Source organism: Hemitrygon akajei, chromosome 23 (genome assembly GCF_048418815.1).
Source record: "Hemitrygon akajei chromosome 23, sHemAka1.3, whole genome shotgun sequence".
Classification (NCBI taxonomy): domain Eukaryota; kingdom Metazoa; phylum Chordata; class Chondrichthyes; order Myliobatiformes; family Dasyatidae; genus Hemitrygon; species Hemitrygon akajei.
In genome coordinates this window covers 29,004,702-29,019,531 of record NC_133146.1, presented here as the reverse complement: position 1 = coordinate 29,019,531, position 14,830 = coordinate 29,004,702, and the positions used below count along the sequence as shown (strand labels likewise).

Here is a 14,830-nt window from a genome sequence, read left to right as displayed (position 1 = left end):
GCTCTAGTTACCCCTACACCTCCTCCCTCACTACCATTCAGGGCCCCAAACAGTCCTTCCAGCTGAAACCACACCACCTGTGAGTTTGTTGGAGTCATCTACTGTGTCCGGTGCTCCAGGTGTGGCCTCCTGTACGTGAGACCACTTAGCCAAGCACCTATGCTCCATCCTCCAGAAAAAGTGGGATCTCCAAGTGGCCACCCATTTTAATTCCACTTCCCATTCCAACATGTCACTCTATATCTCTTTACACAGCTTTAATGAGACCATATTGAGTGCTATGTTGATTTTTGATCACCTTCTTTAAGGAGAAATATACAGTGGATTCCAGTTAACCGGACAATCAGTTAATCAGGGCAGCCACTTATTTGGGACAGTTCTTTAAGAACAAAATCTAATCAACAAAATATCCAGGATTCCCTTCATTTATTTGAAATGATATGCCATTTAATTGGGACAGGAGACAGTTGCCAAACAGTATCTAACTAGCATCAGTCGTGTGCACTTGTGTGGCCATTAGACACTACACCATGCTTAGAGTGAAAAGTTTTTAAACAGTGTCAGTCGTGTGCTCATGTTATCCATTTGGACCAAAAGATGCTGATTCAAAAAGCTGTGATTCTTTTATATTTTGTGTCAGAAAATTTATTGTTAGATTTTGACACTACTTCATGCAGAAAAGTAATGAAGGCAGTCCATTATCTACACCCAGTGTCTGTGCTGATTTTGTTCATTTACAGTCAATCAAAAGAACATGGCGGCATACACTGGATGAATTCCTCCGTCAATAACTATTATGAACCAATACAGTTTTATAGTACTGTATTGGCAGTGTTCTAATTTATTACTCAGTTAAACAGTAGCTTGTCTTTTTTTTTATTACCATTAACTATTCCCATGGGGGAGCAATAGCTTGAACTAGGAACATAATTTCACATTGATTTTGGTACAATGGTGCAATTGTGTTAATAGGGATCAGATAAAAAGTGGTCATACAAAATTAAATTAACAGAAACTTACTAAACGATGGGTAATTCACAGAAACATATGACCTTATTCCTGGCCTTATTTCTTATGTTCTCACGCTCAGCATTATCTAGGACACAGTAATGTGGCATCGCATCCACACCCCCCCAAAAATTCAGGACCTTCACCTTATACCATTCTGGTAGCACCTCTCACGCCAACAAGAATAAAGAAAGCAGGGCAAAGCAGCGCCACCAACTGTTGTGACTGTGATCAAAGTCACCAGAAAGACACTGAAGCTGGTGATACGGAAGTCTTTAATCGTCACAACAAGCTGGCATCATTCCAGAGACACTATCAGTGCTAAGTGATTGAATAAAATTTCAGTAGTTACGACGACATTGTTTTCTTTAATACTTTGGATTGACAAAGGATTCTTCTGAGATACAAAGTGGAAGCACATTGTAATTGATTAAACACCTCTGAAAGTCAAAACATCTTTGCTGGTAGAAACTAATTATCACAAATATTCTAAAAACTTCTGACAGCAAAGAGCTAGACAACCAAAATTAATGTTGTCAGGGGTGTCTGAGTATACAAATATCATAAATACACAAAACAATTAATTAGCTACACTTGTGACTATCTTTGAAATGCTAAATGACAACATCAAGCTGGTCTGCCAGCTTGAACTCAAGTCACAATGGTGCAAATAACATAGCCATGTTGCCTAGCAAATTAACAACTCCACTGTCTCAACGTTAGGCTGTTGTATATGTAATCTCTCAGTCTATGGGCCAGTTCAACTTCAAATTACTGATTTCCATTTAAAAATAAGAACTGAAGGCTAATTTCAAGTGTCCTGAACCTATGTATATCTACAATAAGAACTCAAGAAAGGTGGTTGTTTGAGCAGAACTACGATGGTGCTGGAGAGCAGCTTCTTCGAGCTCATCTGCAGAAACAGCTTAATTTCTACCTTTAATGTCTCTTTTTTTCCCCCTTTTCAAGACAGATGGGTTCTGTCAGCTGCACTCAAACTGTGGGTCTTTATGGCAATGGTCTCAGCTCCCAGGCTGACTGGCCATTTTTCAAAATCCCAAGGGTGCAGCCTAGAAGAGGAGCATGCCTTTGTGGCCCTGTGGATAAGCCAGTTCTACTCCAGTGCTACCAACAAGTGTCACAGGAGAAAATGGAAATTCTAGAACAGCAGATCAGATGTCAGAAGTCTGTGTACTTGGTAAACATCTCTCTCCCACCCCCCCCCCCACCCTCATTGTAAGAGTTTACTATCAATTCTCAAGTCAGAGATCTTGAAAAAAACAACACGGCAGACCTTAACACCTTAAATTAATGAGTTGTTTTTTTTGTTGGTCTCCCTTCTTGCTCTGTGGCACCTCTCTGCCCCTTTATTAGGAAGAGAGAGGGAGCCTGTGGTATGTCAAATTGTCGGGTGAACGATTAATTTTTCTGTACCGCAGATCTCTCGGAGGCTTTGCTATTGCTTGCTTGGTGGGTGGGAGGTGCTGATACTTTGGGCTGAAATAAGTGGGGCAGGGGGAGGGCTGATGCTTTGCTGCATGGGTGAGGGAGAAGCGAGTTTTGGGGTTCTAACGTCTTTACTGTCATTCATTTTTTGTTTTCTGTTTGCAAAGAGCAAGAATTTCAGGTTGTGTATATTCTCTGACATTATATGGAACTATTGAACTATTGAATTAATATCTGCTATATCCACATAACTCCAGAATACTCCCCAACACCAACCACAGGTTCTCTTCCAAATCACATAACATCCTGATTGGAAGATACACTGTCACTTGGCCATCATTACCTGGTCAAAATTGCGGAACTCCTTTTCGAATAACACTACAATAGTACATGGACCAGAAGGTCTGAGGAGGTTCCGAAGGCAGCTTACCACTGTCTTCCCTTGGGCAATCACGCATGGACAAGAAACACTGGCCCTGCCAGTGACACATAAGGTAAACATACACAAGACTAGCAACAGGTTTTGATGCGGTAAAGATAAAACAGCAGGAAAATAAGTACACTTGCAAATAGATTTATAATTAAACACTGCAATATGTTTTCAGTCACTTCCATTCAAAGATGATTGAATGCCATATGAACTTAACTTTATTTTTATTTTCTAAGGAGATAATCAAAATGATTCCTAACCAGTGAAGCAGAAAAAGGTTGTTGGCAAAACTACATTGAAACAAAGCAGTGTTTGAGAATCCTGTCAGTCAAGATCTACAAGAACTACATTTTATGTTAAATATAATCAAATCCACCAATAGGCTGTCTCACCATATCACTGGCAGAGATTGCAATGGATTTTATATTCACCACCCCAAATGCAAATTTTAACCTATACTTCAAACAAATATATTTGAACAATACTAAATGCATTAATCTCAAATGCCCGCATATCTAAATTGTTACAATTGAGCTAAGGTGTTGAGACACGAGAAAAAAATACTCAAAAATAATTTAAACTAGTATTAATTAACTGGGGGGTCAAGAGTTCCCTCTTGAATGTAAAAGTCCACCCAGGCATCCCTGCTCATCATAGCTTTCAAAAGATTACTTTTCACAGGAAAATAACTTACTTTGAGGGCCAGTAATTGCTGAGAATTTTATTTTTTCCAAATGTGACAAACAGTGAAACTCTGAAAGCATTTCTAAGATAGTTTCTGCAGGCTACACGCAGATGCTTAAAATATGAATGCAAAATTCAATTTATGGGTATGTTAACATTGTGCTTAAAGAAGTAGTGAAGTATCCAGAGGTCTGCACTGTTGTTCCAAAGACATGGATTTGAGCCCCAGTACACCAACTGAGAAATTTAAATTCATGTAATTAATCGAGAATAAAGGGCTACCATTCACACAGGCAAGTATGAAACTACAATTGACATAAAAACCTTTTAGATTCATTAATATCCTTCAGGGAAGAAAATCTGTCATCTTTACTCATTCTAGACTACAGAATTATATGATTCCAGACCCACCGATGCAGTTAACTATTGTAACTGTCCTCTGAGGAATAACTGGGGATGGGTAATAATTGCATGTCTTCTCACCGACATCCACTCCCATTGCAAAAAAACCACTCACATTTATCATCATTTGAGAATTTAGACCATAGGACACAGAAGCAGAATTAGGCCATTCAGCCCATCAAGCCTTATTCGTTCGATCATAGCTGAATTACTTTCCCTCTTAACTCCATTCTCCTGCCTTCTCCCCATTACCTTTGACATCCTTACTATCAACCTCTGCTTTAAATAACATATATTCAATGACTTGGCCTCCACAACTGTCTGTGGCAATGAATTTCACAGTTTCACCACCCTCTGGCTACAGAAATTCCTCATCTCTGTTCTAAAGGGATGTCCTTATATTCTGAGACTGTGTTCTCTGGTCCTAGACTCTCTCACTATTGGAAACATCTTCTGCATGTCCACTCTACCTAGGTTTTTCAATATTTGGTAGGTTTCAATGACACTCTCCCTACCTCACATTCATAGAAACACAGAAGACCTACAGCACAATACAGGCCCGTCAGCCCACAAAGTTGTGCCGAACATGTCCCTACCTCAGAAATTACGAGGCTTACCCATAGCCCTCTATTTTACTAAGTTCCATGTACCTATCTAAAAGCCTCTTAAAAGACCCTATGGTATCAGCCTCCACCACAGTTGCCGGCAGCCCATTCCACACACTCAACACTCTCTGAGTAAAAAACTTACCCCTGACATCTCCTCTGTACCTACTGCCTTAAACCTGTGTCCTCTTGTGGCAACCATTTCAGCCCTGGGAAAAAGCTTCTGACTATCCACACAATCAATGCCTCTCATCATCTTGTACACCTCTATCAGGTCACCTCTCATCCTCAGTCGCTCCAAGGAGAAAAGGCCGAGTTCACTCAACCTATTCTCATAAGACGTGCTCCCCAATCCAGGCAACGTCCTTGTAAATTTCCTCTGCACCCTTTCTATGGCTTCCACATCCTTCCTGTAGTGAAAGATGTGACTAGAACTGAGCACAGTACTCCAAGTGAGGTCTGACCAGGATCTTATATAGCTGCAACATTACCTCTCGGCTCCTAAATTCAATTCCATGATTTATGAAGGCCAATACACCGAACGCCTTCTTAACCACAGAGTCAACCTGCGCAGCTGTTTTGAGCATCCTATGGACTTGGATCCCAAGATCCCTCTGATCCTCCACACTGCCATACTCCTAATGATTCCTCTAAACTCCAGCAAGTATAGCCCAGAGCTATCAAATACTCATATGTTAACCACTTTATTTTCGGGATCATTCTTGTAAACCTCCTCTGGACACTCTCTGATGCCAACACATCCTTTCTTAAATATGGGGCCTAAAACTGTTTAAATACTCCCAATGTGGTCTGACCAAAGCTTCAGCATTACATCCTTGCACTTATATTCTGGTCCTCTTGAAATGAATGTTAACATTGCATTTGCCTTCCTTACAGCCAACTCAACCTGCAAGTTAACCTTTATGGAATCCTGCACTAGGACTCTCAAGTCCCTTTGCACTTACAATTTCTGAATTCTCTCACCATTTAGAAAATAGTTCATGCCTTTATTACTTCTATCAATGTGCATGTCCAGTTACTTCCCCACACTGTATTCCATTCTCCACTCATTTGCCCATTCTCCTAATCTGTCCAAGTCCTTCTGCAGATTCCCTGCCTCCTCAACACTACCTGCCCATCCACCCATCTTTGTATCATCTACAACCTTTGCCACAATGCCATCAATTCCATCATCTAGATTATTAACATAAAACATGAAAAATACCAGACACAACATTAAACCCCTGTAGAACAGCACTAGTCACCAGCAGTCAATCTAAAAAGGTGCCCTTTATTCCCACCCACTCCAAGCCTCCTACCAATCAGCCAATCTTCTGTCCATGCAAGCAAACATTAATTAATTGCACTTGGATTGTCTGGAACTTTTTAAAAATAATTTCAAATCACTACCGTTCTGTATAATTCTGTAACCTAATACTTTTAAAGTGAGGTGATAAGCAAAAATAAGACTACTTATCTGAAAAATAAATACTGAGTTGGAAAAAAAGGAACAGGAAGAAGCATCTGCTAGTACAAGCTATGTGCTATCATATACAAAGCAGAGTACTTTAACACACTTTTGATACATGTTGAAACTCAAAGTAAATTTATTATCAAAGTACGTATATGTCACCATATACAACCCTGAGATTCATTCTCTTGTGGCTTACTCAATAAATCCAAGAAGCATAATAGAACCACACCAACAGGGCAGATAACCAGTGTGCAAAAAACAAACTTTGCAAATACAAATAGAAAAAAAATAAACAAATAAGCAATAAATACCGAGAACATGAGATGAAGAGTCCTTGAAAATGAGTCCATAGGTTGAGGGAACAGTTCACTGATAACTTGCACACGTCCAAAACTTCCCCATAGACTTGGAGCTGGACATTTGCTGACTTAGCTGATCGTAGCCAGGATATCAATAGGTTAAGGACAGGACAGCCAGCTTCCTTTTGCAGGCATCATTACTTTCCATCTCCTAATGGACATTGTGCAAGAGTCAGCGGGCCAAACTGTTTTTCTCCTGATAACATGGTGATGAAACAAATCACTTTCAAGCCTGATGTACAAAATGTGGCAAAATTTCAATAGGCTTGAATACTGCATTCTGATCTGGTCACCACAGTGCAATCCAGATGTGATTACACTGGAAAGAGTGCAGAAAAAGATATTGCTAAGGCTGTTAAATTTTAACTATGAGGAAAGTTGCCATTGTTTTATTTGCAGCAGAAGAGGCTGAAGGGTAGACTCAAAGAAGATGAGCAAAATTGTTAAGAGGCTAGACCATATATGTCAAACTCAAGGCCTGCGGGCCGGATTTGGCCCGCGGTGGAATTATCTTTGGCCCGCGAGATAATATCTAATTACTATTAAAGCTGGCCCCAGTAATCAAAGCGCCTATGGCGTATGATATGGCTAATGCTGAATTTATTCAGGTACCAGGTTTTCAGGGTTTTTAGTGTTTATTCGGCAGTCTTGCTCGGCAGTCTTCTTCATAAGAAACGGAATTTGTAAAGTGAAACACTTTGTAGTTATAGCAGAGACTGAGACACATGAGAGCAGGCTGAAAAAACAGAGGCAACGAAAGCTGCGTTCGCACGCGTCCGACTGATCCGGCCCGCATGAAGCTGCATTTTGCTCAATCCGGCCATAATCAGTGTCATAATCCAGGGGCACTAATGTAAAGCAAGGAAAAGTGAGCCAGATAAAATTAAGCATAAATTCACTGGGTGAAAGAATAGCACAGAAGCAGAAACTCTCATCATATTTGGGTGGACATGAACACGCACTTAAAGAACTATAAACTGTTGGATTAAGGAATTAGTGCTGACAAATGGGACAGGACTCAATAGCTCTTTATCAATTGCCAGACGCAATAGGGCAATTGGCCTCCTTTTGTGTCACAAATCTTTAAAACTCTAAGGAACTTGCAATTCACACTAAATCATAAAATAAAGAGATGAGAAATCAAGAGGGAAAATTCTTCATTAGTGATATAAAAAATATTAAAATGATCACCAAGTCCTGAACAAGAATTTACATTTTGGAAAAACAATGCAGAAAATGCTGGAAACACTACACACATGCATTTGAAAATGCCACAAAATATTTATCAATACAATGAGGCCCAATGACATCCATATATTTATTATTCTATTTCTGAGTTAAAATAACATCCTGGTCAAAGACAAGCCAGAAGCGGATGTTTATGCTAATCACTGTCAAATAAAATTGATGGGCTCCATGAAATGTTTGATCCTCAGCTAATGATCAACAATAGTTTTGAATCATAACACAAGAACAAAGAATCAATAAGCAGCTACAAATGGGCACATTTCTTCTCAAAATATTTGAAATGTCATTTCTCTTTGCATTTGGAGGAAGAATGAACAAGGAAGACAAAAATCACTGAATTATTTACTACTGAAACAAACATGTCTATTTGAAAGGGTTTAAACAAGCATGCTGTAAAAAATATAATTTTCAATGGACATTCGGACTTTAAATCTGATCCCTATCCCCCTGCCAAACTAGTAAAATTGTAAACATCATTTAATACCCAAGAAAACTAGTGTAACAAGTAGTTTCACCATATTTGGTTTAACATGGATATTTAAAAGTTATCCTATAAAATTTGTCTCTAAAAGGAAGAGGGCTGGCTGGGAAATACATCTATGACAAAATATTTTGCAATCATTTGCTTTCTTTAAAAAAAATTTCCACATTTCATTATTATCTTTGAACTTCGTAGATTTGACACTATGACCCAAATCATTTAAGGCGCTTTGTAATCTCTGGTTTAACATGGTCATTTGAGAGTCTTTTTAAAAAGTTATCATTTCAAATTAATACTTTTGATTCGTCTCTTAATGAAACAAGGAAGGCTGGGAAATACTTCTACAACAAAATATTCTGCAATCACTTGCCTTGTTAAAAACAATGAAATTTAATGTATTTTAAAAAACTTGACAGTTGTGACCCAAAATATTTAAAGCTTTTGTAATTACACAGACATGCTGCATCTGCACATGATCTTCTTTCTGCATCTCTGCTCCACCAATCCTATATCCTGTTAACTATTTAAAGAAATTGGAATAGAACTTCAGGAGCCAGTTAATGCAACTATATATATATTCAAACAATCTGTTGCAGGATGGAATTTCCAACCCCACAAAAGGGAGGCTATAGAGTTGAAGAATCTCCATCATCTGCTTGTCATGCATTGGAAATAAAAGTGGATGAAATATTAATAAATGAAAACAATTAAGGCAGCTGAACATCAATTTCACCTTTCAAACTATTCATCAAGCAGAAAATTTACAATATTCTGAGGAGAGTTAAAAGGGTACCGGTAGGTGTCTTGTAGCCGTTTCCTCTGGCAGGGTCAGATCTATTTTGTCCAGGAAAGGAGAAATCTCTTCACATAAAGTACAGATATTTTCTCGTTATTATGGACGCTCTGACCTTAAATTTTGGAGAATTTCAATGGTTGAAAAAAATAGAGCCGAGGCTCAGGACTGGGACTGATCATGTTAAAGCTGAGTCAAGACAACAGGCCAACTCTTGAATCCATTTCCTATGCTCTTACAGCAACACTTAAATTAACCTATAAACAAGTATTTAACACCGAGTCCCCTGCTAATTCCCTTCATCAGCGTAATCCTCCATTTCCTTCAATACCTGCATAATTCTCATATTATTCACTCCAAACCATCTGTAGAAGAAAATTACTCATTCTCAGGACACCTAGTGAAATTCCCATCGGATTTCTTAGCATGGATATTGATGACGTCTAACTGCAATACAAAACACTGCCATGCTGAATAGTTATCCCTTGCTCCAAGGTTTTCCTTTCTGCTTTGCATCTCAATAGCCAGCCATTTCAAGACAATACTGAATTCATCCATATTAAGGACAAAATTCAGAAAGACCATAAGATGGTAAGACACATGGAGCAGAATTAGGCCATTCAATCCCATTTCTGCTCCTTGTGTCATTGAAACTTACAAAATTATTACAGGGCTCAAAAGGCTTTTGCAGAGAGGACATTTCCCATGCTGGGAAAAAAATTCCACACGGACATATGTACAGATTCAGGCATCCAGTTCATCCACAACAGAGATCAACAAGGTTTCAAATAACCAGGAGCCTCAGTAAGATAGCAAATACAAAGATGGTGGGTAGTGAGAGAAATTTTCAGTTTGATGGCTTTACCTTAAGTTCTGCTCTGTCGTTATTAATTTCATCACATTCTCTGGTAACAGAATTAATAAATTCCCCAAAATTTCAATGGAGAAAAATTTCTGTTCATCCACAACAGAATTATAGACAAACAGTCTGATTAGCGGAGAGTCTAAAGATAGCAGAGCGGCAAAACTGTATTATTACCTGACATCTGGAAACCAAAGCTTTGTTTCCAGTTGATGTTACCAAGGACAGCAAGTAGACGAAAAAGATGAGGATTGCGAGAAAAACAGTTGCAAGAAAAAGTTTGTGAACCCTTTGCAATTACCTGATTTTCTGCATTAATTATTCATAAAATGTGGTCTGATCTTCATCTAAGTCACAATAATAGACAAACACAAACAATTGTACTTCTCGTTAGTACACCATTTAAACAATCACTGTCTAGGTTCAAAAAAGTATGTGGACCTCTGGGGTAAGGCCTTTCACAAAAACTATTTGGAGTCAGGCATCCCAATCAATGAGATAAGATTGGAGGTGTGGGTTGTAGAGGTACCCTGCACTATAAAAAAGACACACAAAATCAGGTTACTGACAGAGCCTGCTCTTCTTGCCTCGATCAAAACAACTTTCAGAGGACCTTAGAAGAATTGTAGAGATGCATGAAGCTGGAAAAGGCTACAAAAGCATTTCTAAAGACCTGAGTATTCATCGGTCCACGATAAGGGAAAATGTCTGACAAATGGAGGAAATTCAGTACTGTTGCTATTTCCCCTAGGAGTGAGTGTCCTCCAAAGATCACACCAACAGCATGGCATGCAAAGCTGAAGGAGGTGAAAAAGAACCCACGGGTAACAGCAAAAGACCTGCAGAAATCTCTAGAACTTGCTAAAGTCTCTGTTTTTGTGTCCACTATAAGAAAAATGTTGAATAAGAATGGTGTTCATGGATGGACATGATAGAGGAAACCACTGCTCTCCAAAAAAAAACCAACAACATTGCTGCTTGTCTCAAGTTTGCAAAAGACTACCTGGATGTCCCTTAATGCTTCTGGGAAAATGTTTTGCAAACAGATGAGGCAAAAGTTGAACTTTTTGTCAGAAATGTATAACACTATGTTTGGAGGAAAAGGGGCACTACACACCACCACCAAAACCTCATCCCAACTGTGAAGCTTGGTGGAAGGAGCATCATGGTTTGGGGCTGCTTTGCTGCCTCACGGTCTAGACAACTTGCAATGATTGAGGGAACAATGACTTCAAAATTGTATCAAGACATTTTACAGGAGAACATCAGGGCAGCAGTCTGTCACTTGAAGCTTAACAGAAGTTGGATGATGCAACAAGACAATGATCCAAAATACACAAGTAAATCAGCGAGAGCGGTTTAAAAAAAGATTTGTGTTTTGGAATGGCCAAGTCTGAGTCCAGACCTTAACCCAATTTACATGCTGTGGCATGAGCTGAAGAGGGCTGTTCATGCAAGGTATCCCAGAAATATTGATGAACTGAGAGAGTTTTGTATTGAGGAATGGTCTAAAATTCCTCCTCGGCATTGTGCAAGTCTGATCAGCAGCTACAGGAAACATTTGGTGGAGGTTATTACTGCTAAAGGAGGTTCTACCAGTTATTAAATAGAAGGGCTGACATTTTTTTCCAGGCTGGACTCAGAATGATTAAGCAATGTTTTCAATAAAGACATGAAAAGTACAATTGTGTGTTATTAGTTTAGGCAAATTGCGTTTGTCTATTATTGTGAGCTAGACTACATTTTATGAATAATTAATACAGAAAATCAGGTTCTTGCAAAGGGTTCACAAACTTTTTCTTGCAACTGTATATCCCTGTGATAACAATGCAGGCAGGTAGAGAAGAGCTATTATTGAGATTCCATGGCTATAACTGGATTAAGTTGAATAAACAGGCTAGAACAGCCCCTAAATAGCAAAGAGTGGAGAGGCTATGGAAGATGGCAGGGTGAATCAATCACAAACTAAAAGATGATGCAGAAGAGAATAAGAGCTTATGTTCACTTCAGTCTTGCAGGATTTTATTGGTGACTTTGATTTGACCAATTTAGTATTATGGCTGTGTACAAACCTAGCTTTTATAAGAAAGGTATCCAGGATATAACATTATCGGCAGATCAACAAATAGAAAATCTGACTCAAACTCATAAAAAAAGGACATTACTTGAAGATAATGACAACATTGGGAGCCTTAGTACAAGGATAATGGGTTTATCAAATTTAGTACAGGAATACAACACAAAAATGTAACAGGAAGCTATTGAAGCACCAGGAAGTGTGAACACTGCATGCTAAAAGTATAATTTTTATGCCTGTTTTTAAACAGCGCTATGCTATATTAACATTATCAGCATTATTTTTCAGTACTAGACCACAGATTATGGAAAACCTTCCCTTTTCTTCAGAAAATACTTTTTGACACTTAGTTTCAAAATTGACACAAGACAGACAATATTTGTGCTGACAACTGACAGTCTCATTAATCCATGAGAATAAACTGGAAATTCATGTAAAAAGACCCATGAACAAATCTAGGTACTCAAATTTAAAACGTCTGGTCATAGAATTGTAATGCTCTGAAAAACTTCATTTTCTCTGGTGAGTTTATTTTTGATTCTTTAAACAACATGGGTTAAAGAAGTGATTTTAATAGATTTATGTATTTTTATTTGGTTCTCAGTTCAAGTATTGTTATTGCAATTAAATGCATATTCTTTATTTGTTTACATCATTTGGTCCACGTTTTGATCATCACAGCTCACAACAGCTGCATTTACATGTTAATCTTGTCCAGGCAACAATGACTTCATCCAGAACACCTTCCTTTGAAAATTAATCTTTAATAACCAAAAGGCAAAAATAAATACAAAATAACACACACAAACTGCTGGAGGAACTCAGCAGATCAGGCAGCATCTATAGAAATGGATAAGCAGTTAATGTTTTGGGCCAAGACCCTTCTTCAGCACTGGAAAGGAAGGGAAAGACACTAGAATAAAAAGGTGGTGGGAGGGACAGAGGATAACTAGAAGGAAAGGGAAAGGTCGAGGGCTGGAGAAGGAATCCCATAGGAGAAGAGAGTGGGCCATACAAGAAAGGGAAGGAGGAGGGAACCCAAGGGGAAGTAACAGGCAGGTGGGAAAAGGTAAAAGGTTAGAGTGGGGAATAAAGGAAGGGGGCGGGGGAATTTGTTTACCGTAAGGAGAAATTCATATTCATGCCATTAGGTTGGAGGCTACCCAGACAGAATATAAAGTGTTGTTCCTCCACCCTGAGGGTGGCCTCATCATTGCTCAAGAAAAGGCTGTGGACCAACATGTCAGAACGGGAATGGAAAATGTATTAAAAGGTTTGGCCACTGGGAAGTTCTGTTTTTGGAGGATAGAGCAAAGGTGCTCGACAAAGCAGGCCCCCAACTTACAACAGTTCTCACCAATGGAGAGGAGGCTGCATCGGGAACACTGGACACAATAGATGAACCCAGCAGATTTGCAGGCGAAGTGTTGCCTCACCTGGAAGGACTGTTTGAGGCCCTGAATGGAGGTGAGAGAAGTGAATGGGCAGGTGTAGCACTTTGGCCGCTTACAGGGTTAAGTGCTAGGAGGGAGATTAGTGAAAAAGGTGCGATCCCTGGAGACTGCAGAAAGCGAGAGTGGGGGAGGTAAAGATAAGCTCGGTGGTAGTATCCATTTGGAGATGGTGGAAATTGTAGAGAATGTGTTGGACGTAGAAGCTCATGGGGTGTTAAATTAGGACAAGAGGAACTATCACTATTAAGGCGGTGGGAAGATTGGGTGACCACGGATGTTCGGGAAATTGAGGAGACATGGGTGAGAGCAGCAGCAATAGTGGAGGAAGGGAAATTCTGTTTTTTGAAGAAAGAGGACATCTTTGATGTCCTGGAAAGGAAAGCCGGATCCTAGGAACAGATGCTGCATAGACAAAGGAAGTGAGAAAAAGGAAATAGCACTTTTTTTTAAAAACAGCAGACAGGGTGGGAAGAGGTATAGTCAAAATAAATGTGGAATTCAGTAGGATTATTAAAGATATTGGTCAACATTTGTGTCCAGAGTTGGAGATAGAGATTGAGAAAGGGAAGGGAGGTATCAGAAATGAACCATGTGAATTTAAGGGTAGAATGGAAGTTGGAAGCAAAGTTGATGAAATTGACGAGCTCAGCATTTGTGCATGAAGCAGCACCAATGCAGTCATCAGTGTAGTGGAGGAAGAGTTGGGGAGCATTACCGGGGAAGGCTCAGATTGTTCTACATAGCAAACAAAAAAGCAGGCATAGCTGGAGCCCATGTGGATACCCATGGCTACCCTTGAAAAATGAGTCAGATTTATCGATTTAACATTAAATTTATCTTACCCTCATGCCAAGAACCAAGAAGCCAATTTCTTCCATCAGTGGGTATTTGCTGATCTGTTGTTGTATTTTCTCAGCTGAAGCATCGGGGTCATAACTCTTTTTCCCAATTTTAACATCCATGATGCATGGCTTGCTGAAACAACGCGTCACATCTTCCAGTTTAAGATACAATTCTGAACTCCAATGTTAAAGAGAAAACCTGCTTCAGTAGATCCCATTAAATATAAATCTTAGTTTAAGCAACACACATAAAATGCTGGAGGAACTCAGCAGGCTAGACAGCATCTATGGAAAAAATGTACACTACATGTCTTGGGCCGAAACCCTTCAGCAGAACTGGAGGAAAAAAAGCCGAGGAGTAGATTTAAAAGGTAGGGAGAGGCGAGAGAGAACCAGGTGATGTGAAACCTGGAAGGGGAGGGATGAAGTCAAGTGCTGGGAAGTTGATTGGTGAGATGAGGTGAGAGGGAAAAAAGGAGATGGGAAATGGAGAAAGATGGGAGTTGGGGGACATTACCAGAAGTTTGAGATATCAATGTTCATGCCATCAAGTTGGAGGCTACCCAAACAGAATAATAAGGTTTTATTCTTCCAACCTAAGCACGGCCTCATCGTGACAGTGGAGGAGACCATGGATGGACATACCGGAATGGGAATGGGAAGTG

The 14,830-nt window shown here is 39.4% G+C and overlaps 1 protein-coding gene across 1 annotated transcript in view; it reads right to left on the bottom strand.

The window, feature by feature from the left end:
• Nucleotides 1-14,830, bottom strand: part of ipmkb (inositol polyphosphate multikinase b) — a 125,588-nt gene that overhangs the window by 58,650 nt on the left and 52,108 nt on the right. The window contains exon 4 of the mRNA XM_073027314.1: nt 14,166-14,338. Within this exon, the coding sequence (XP_072883415.1) occupies nt 14,166-14,338 (173 nt within the window). The remainder of the gene's footprint in view (nt 1-14,165; nt 14,339-14,830) is intronic.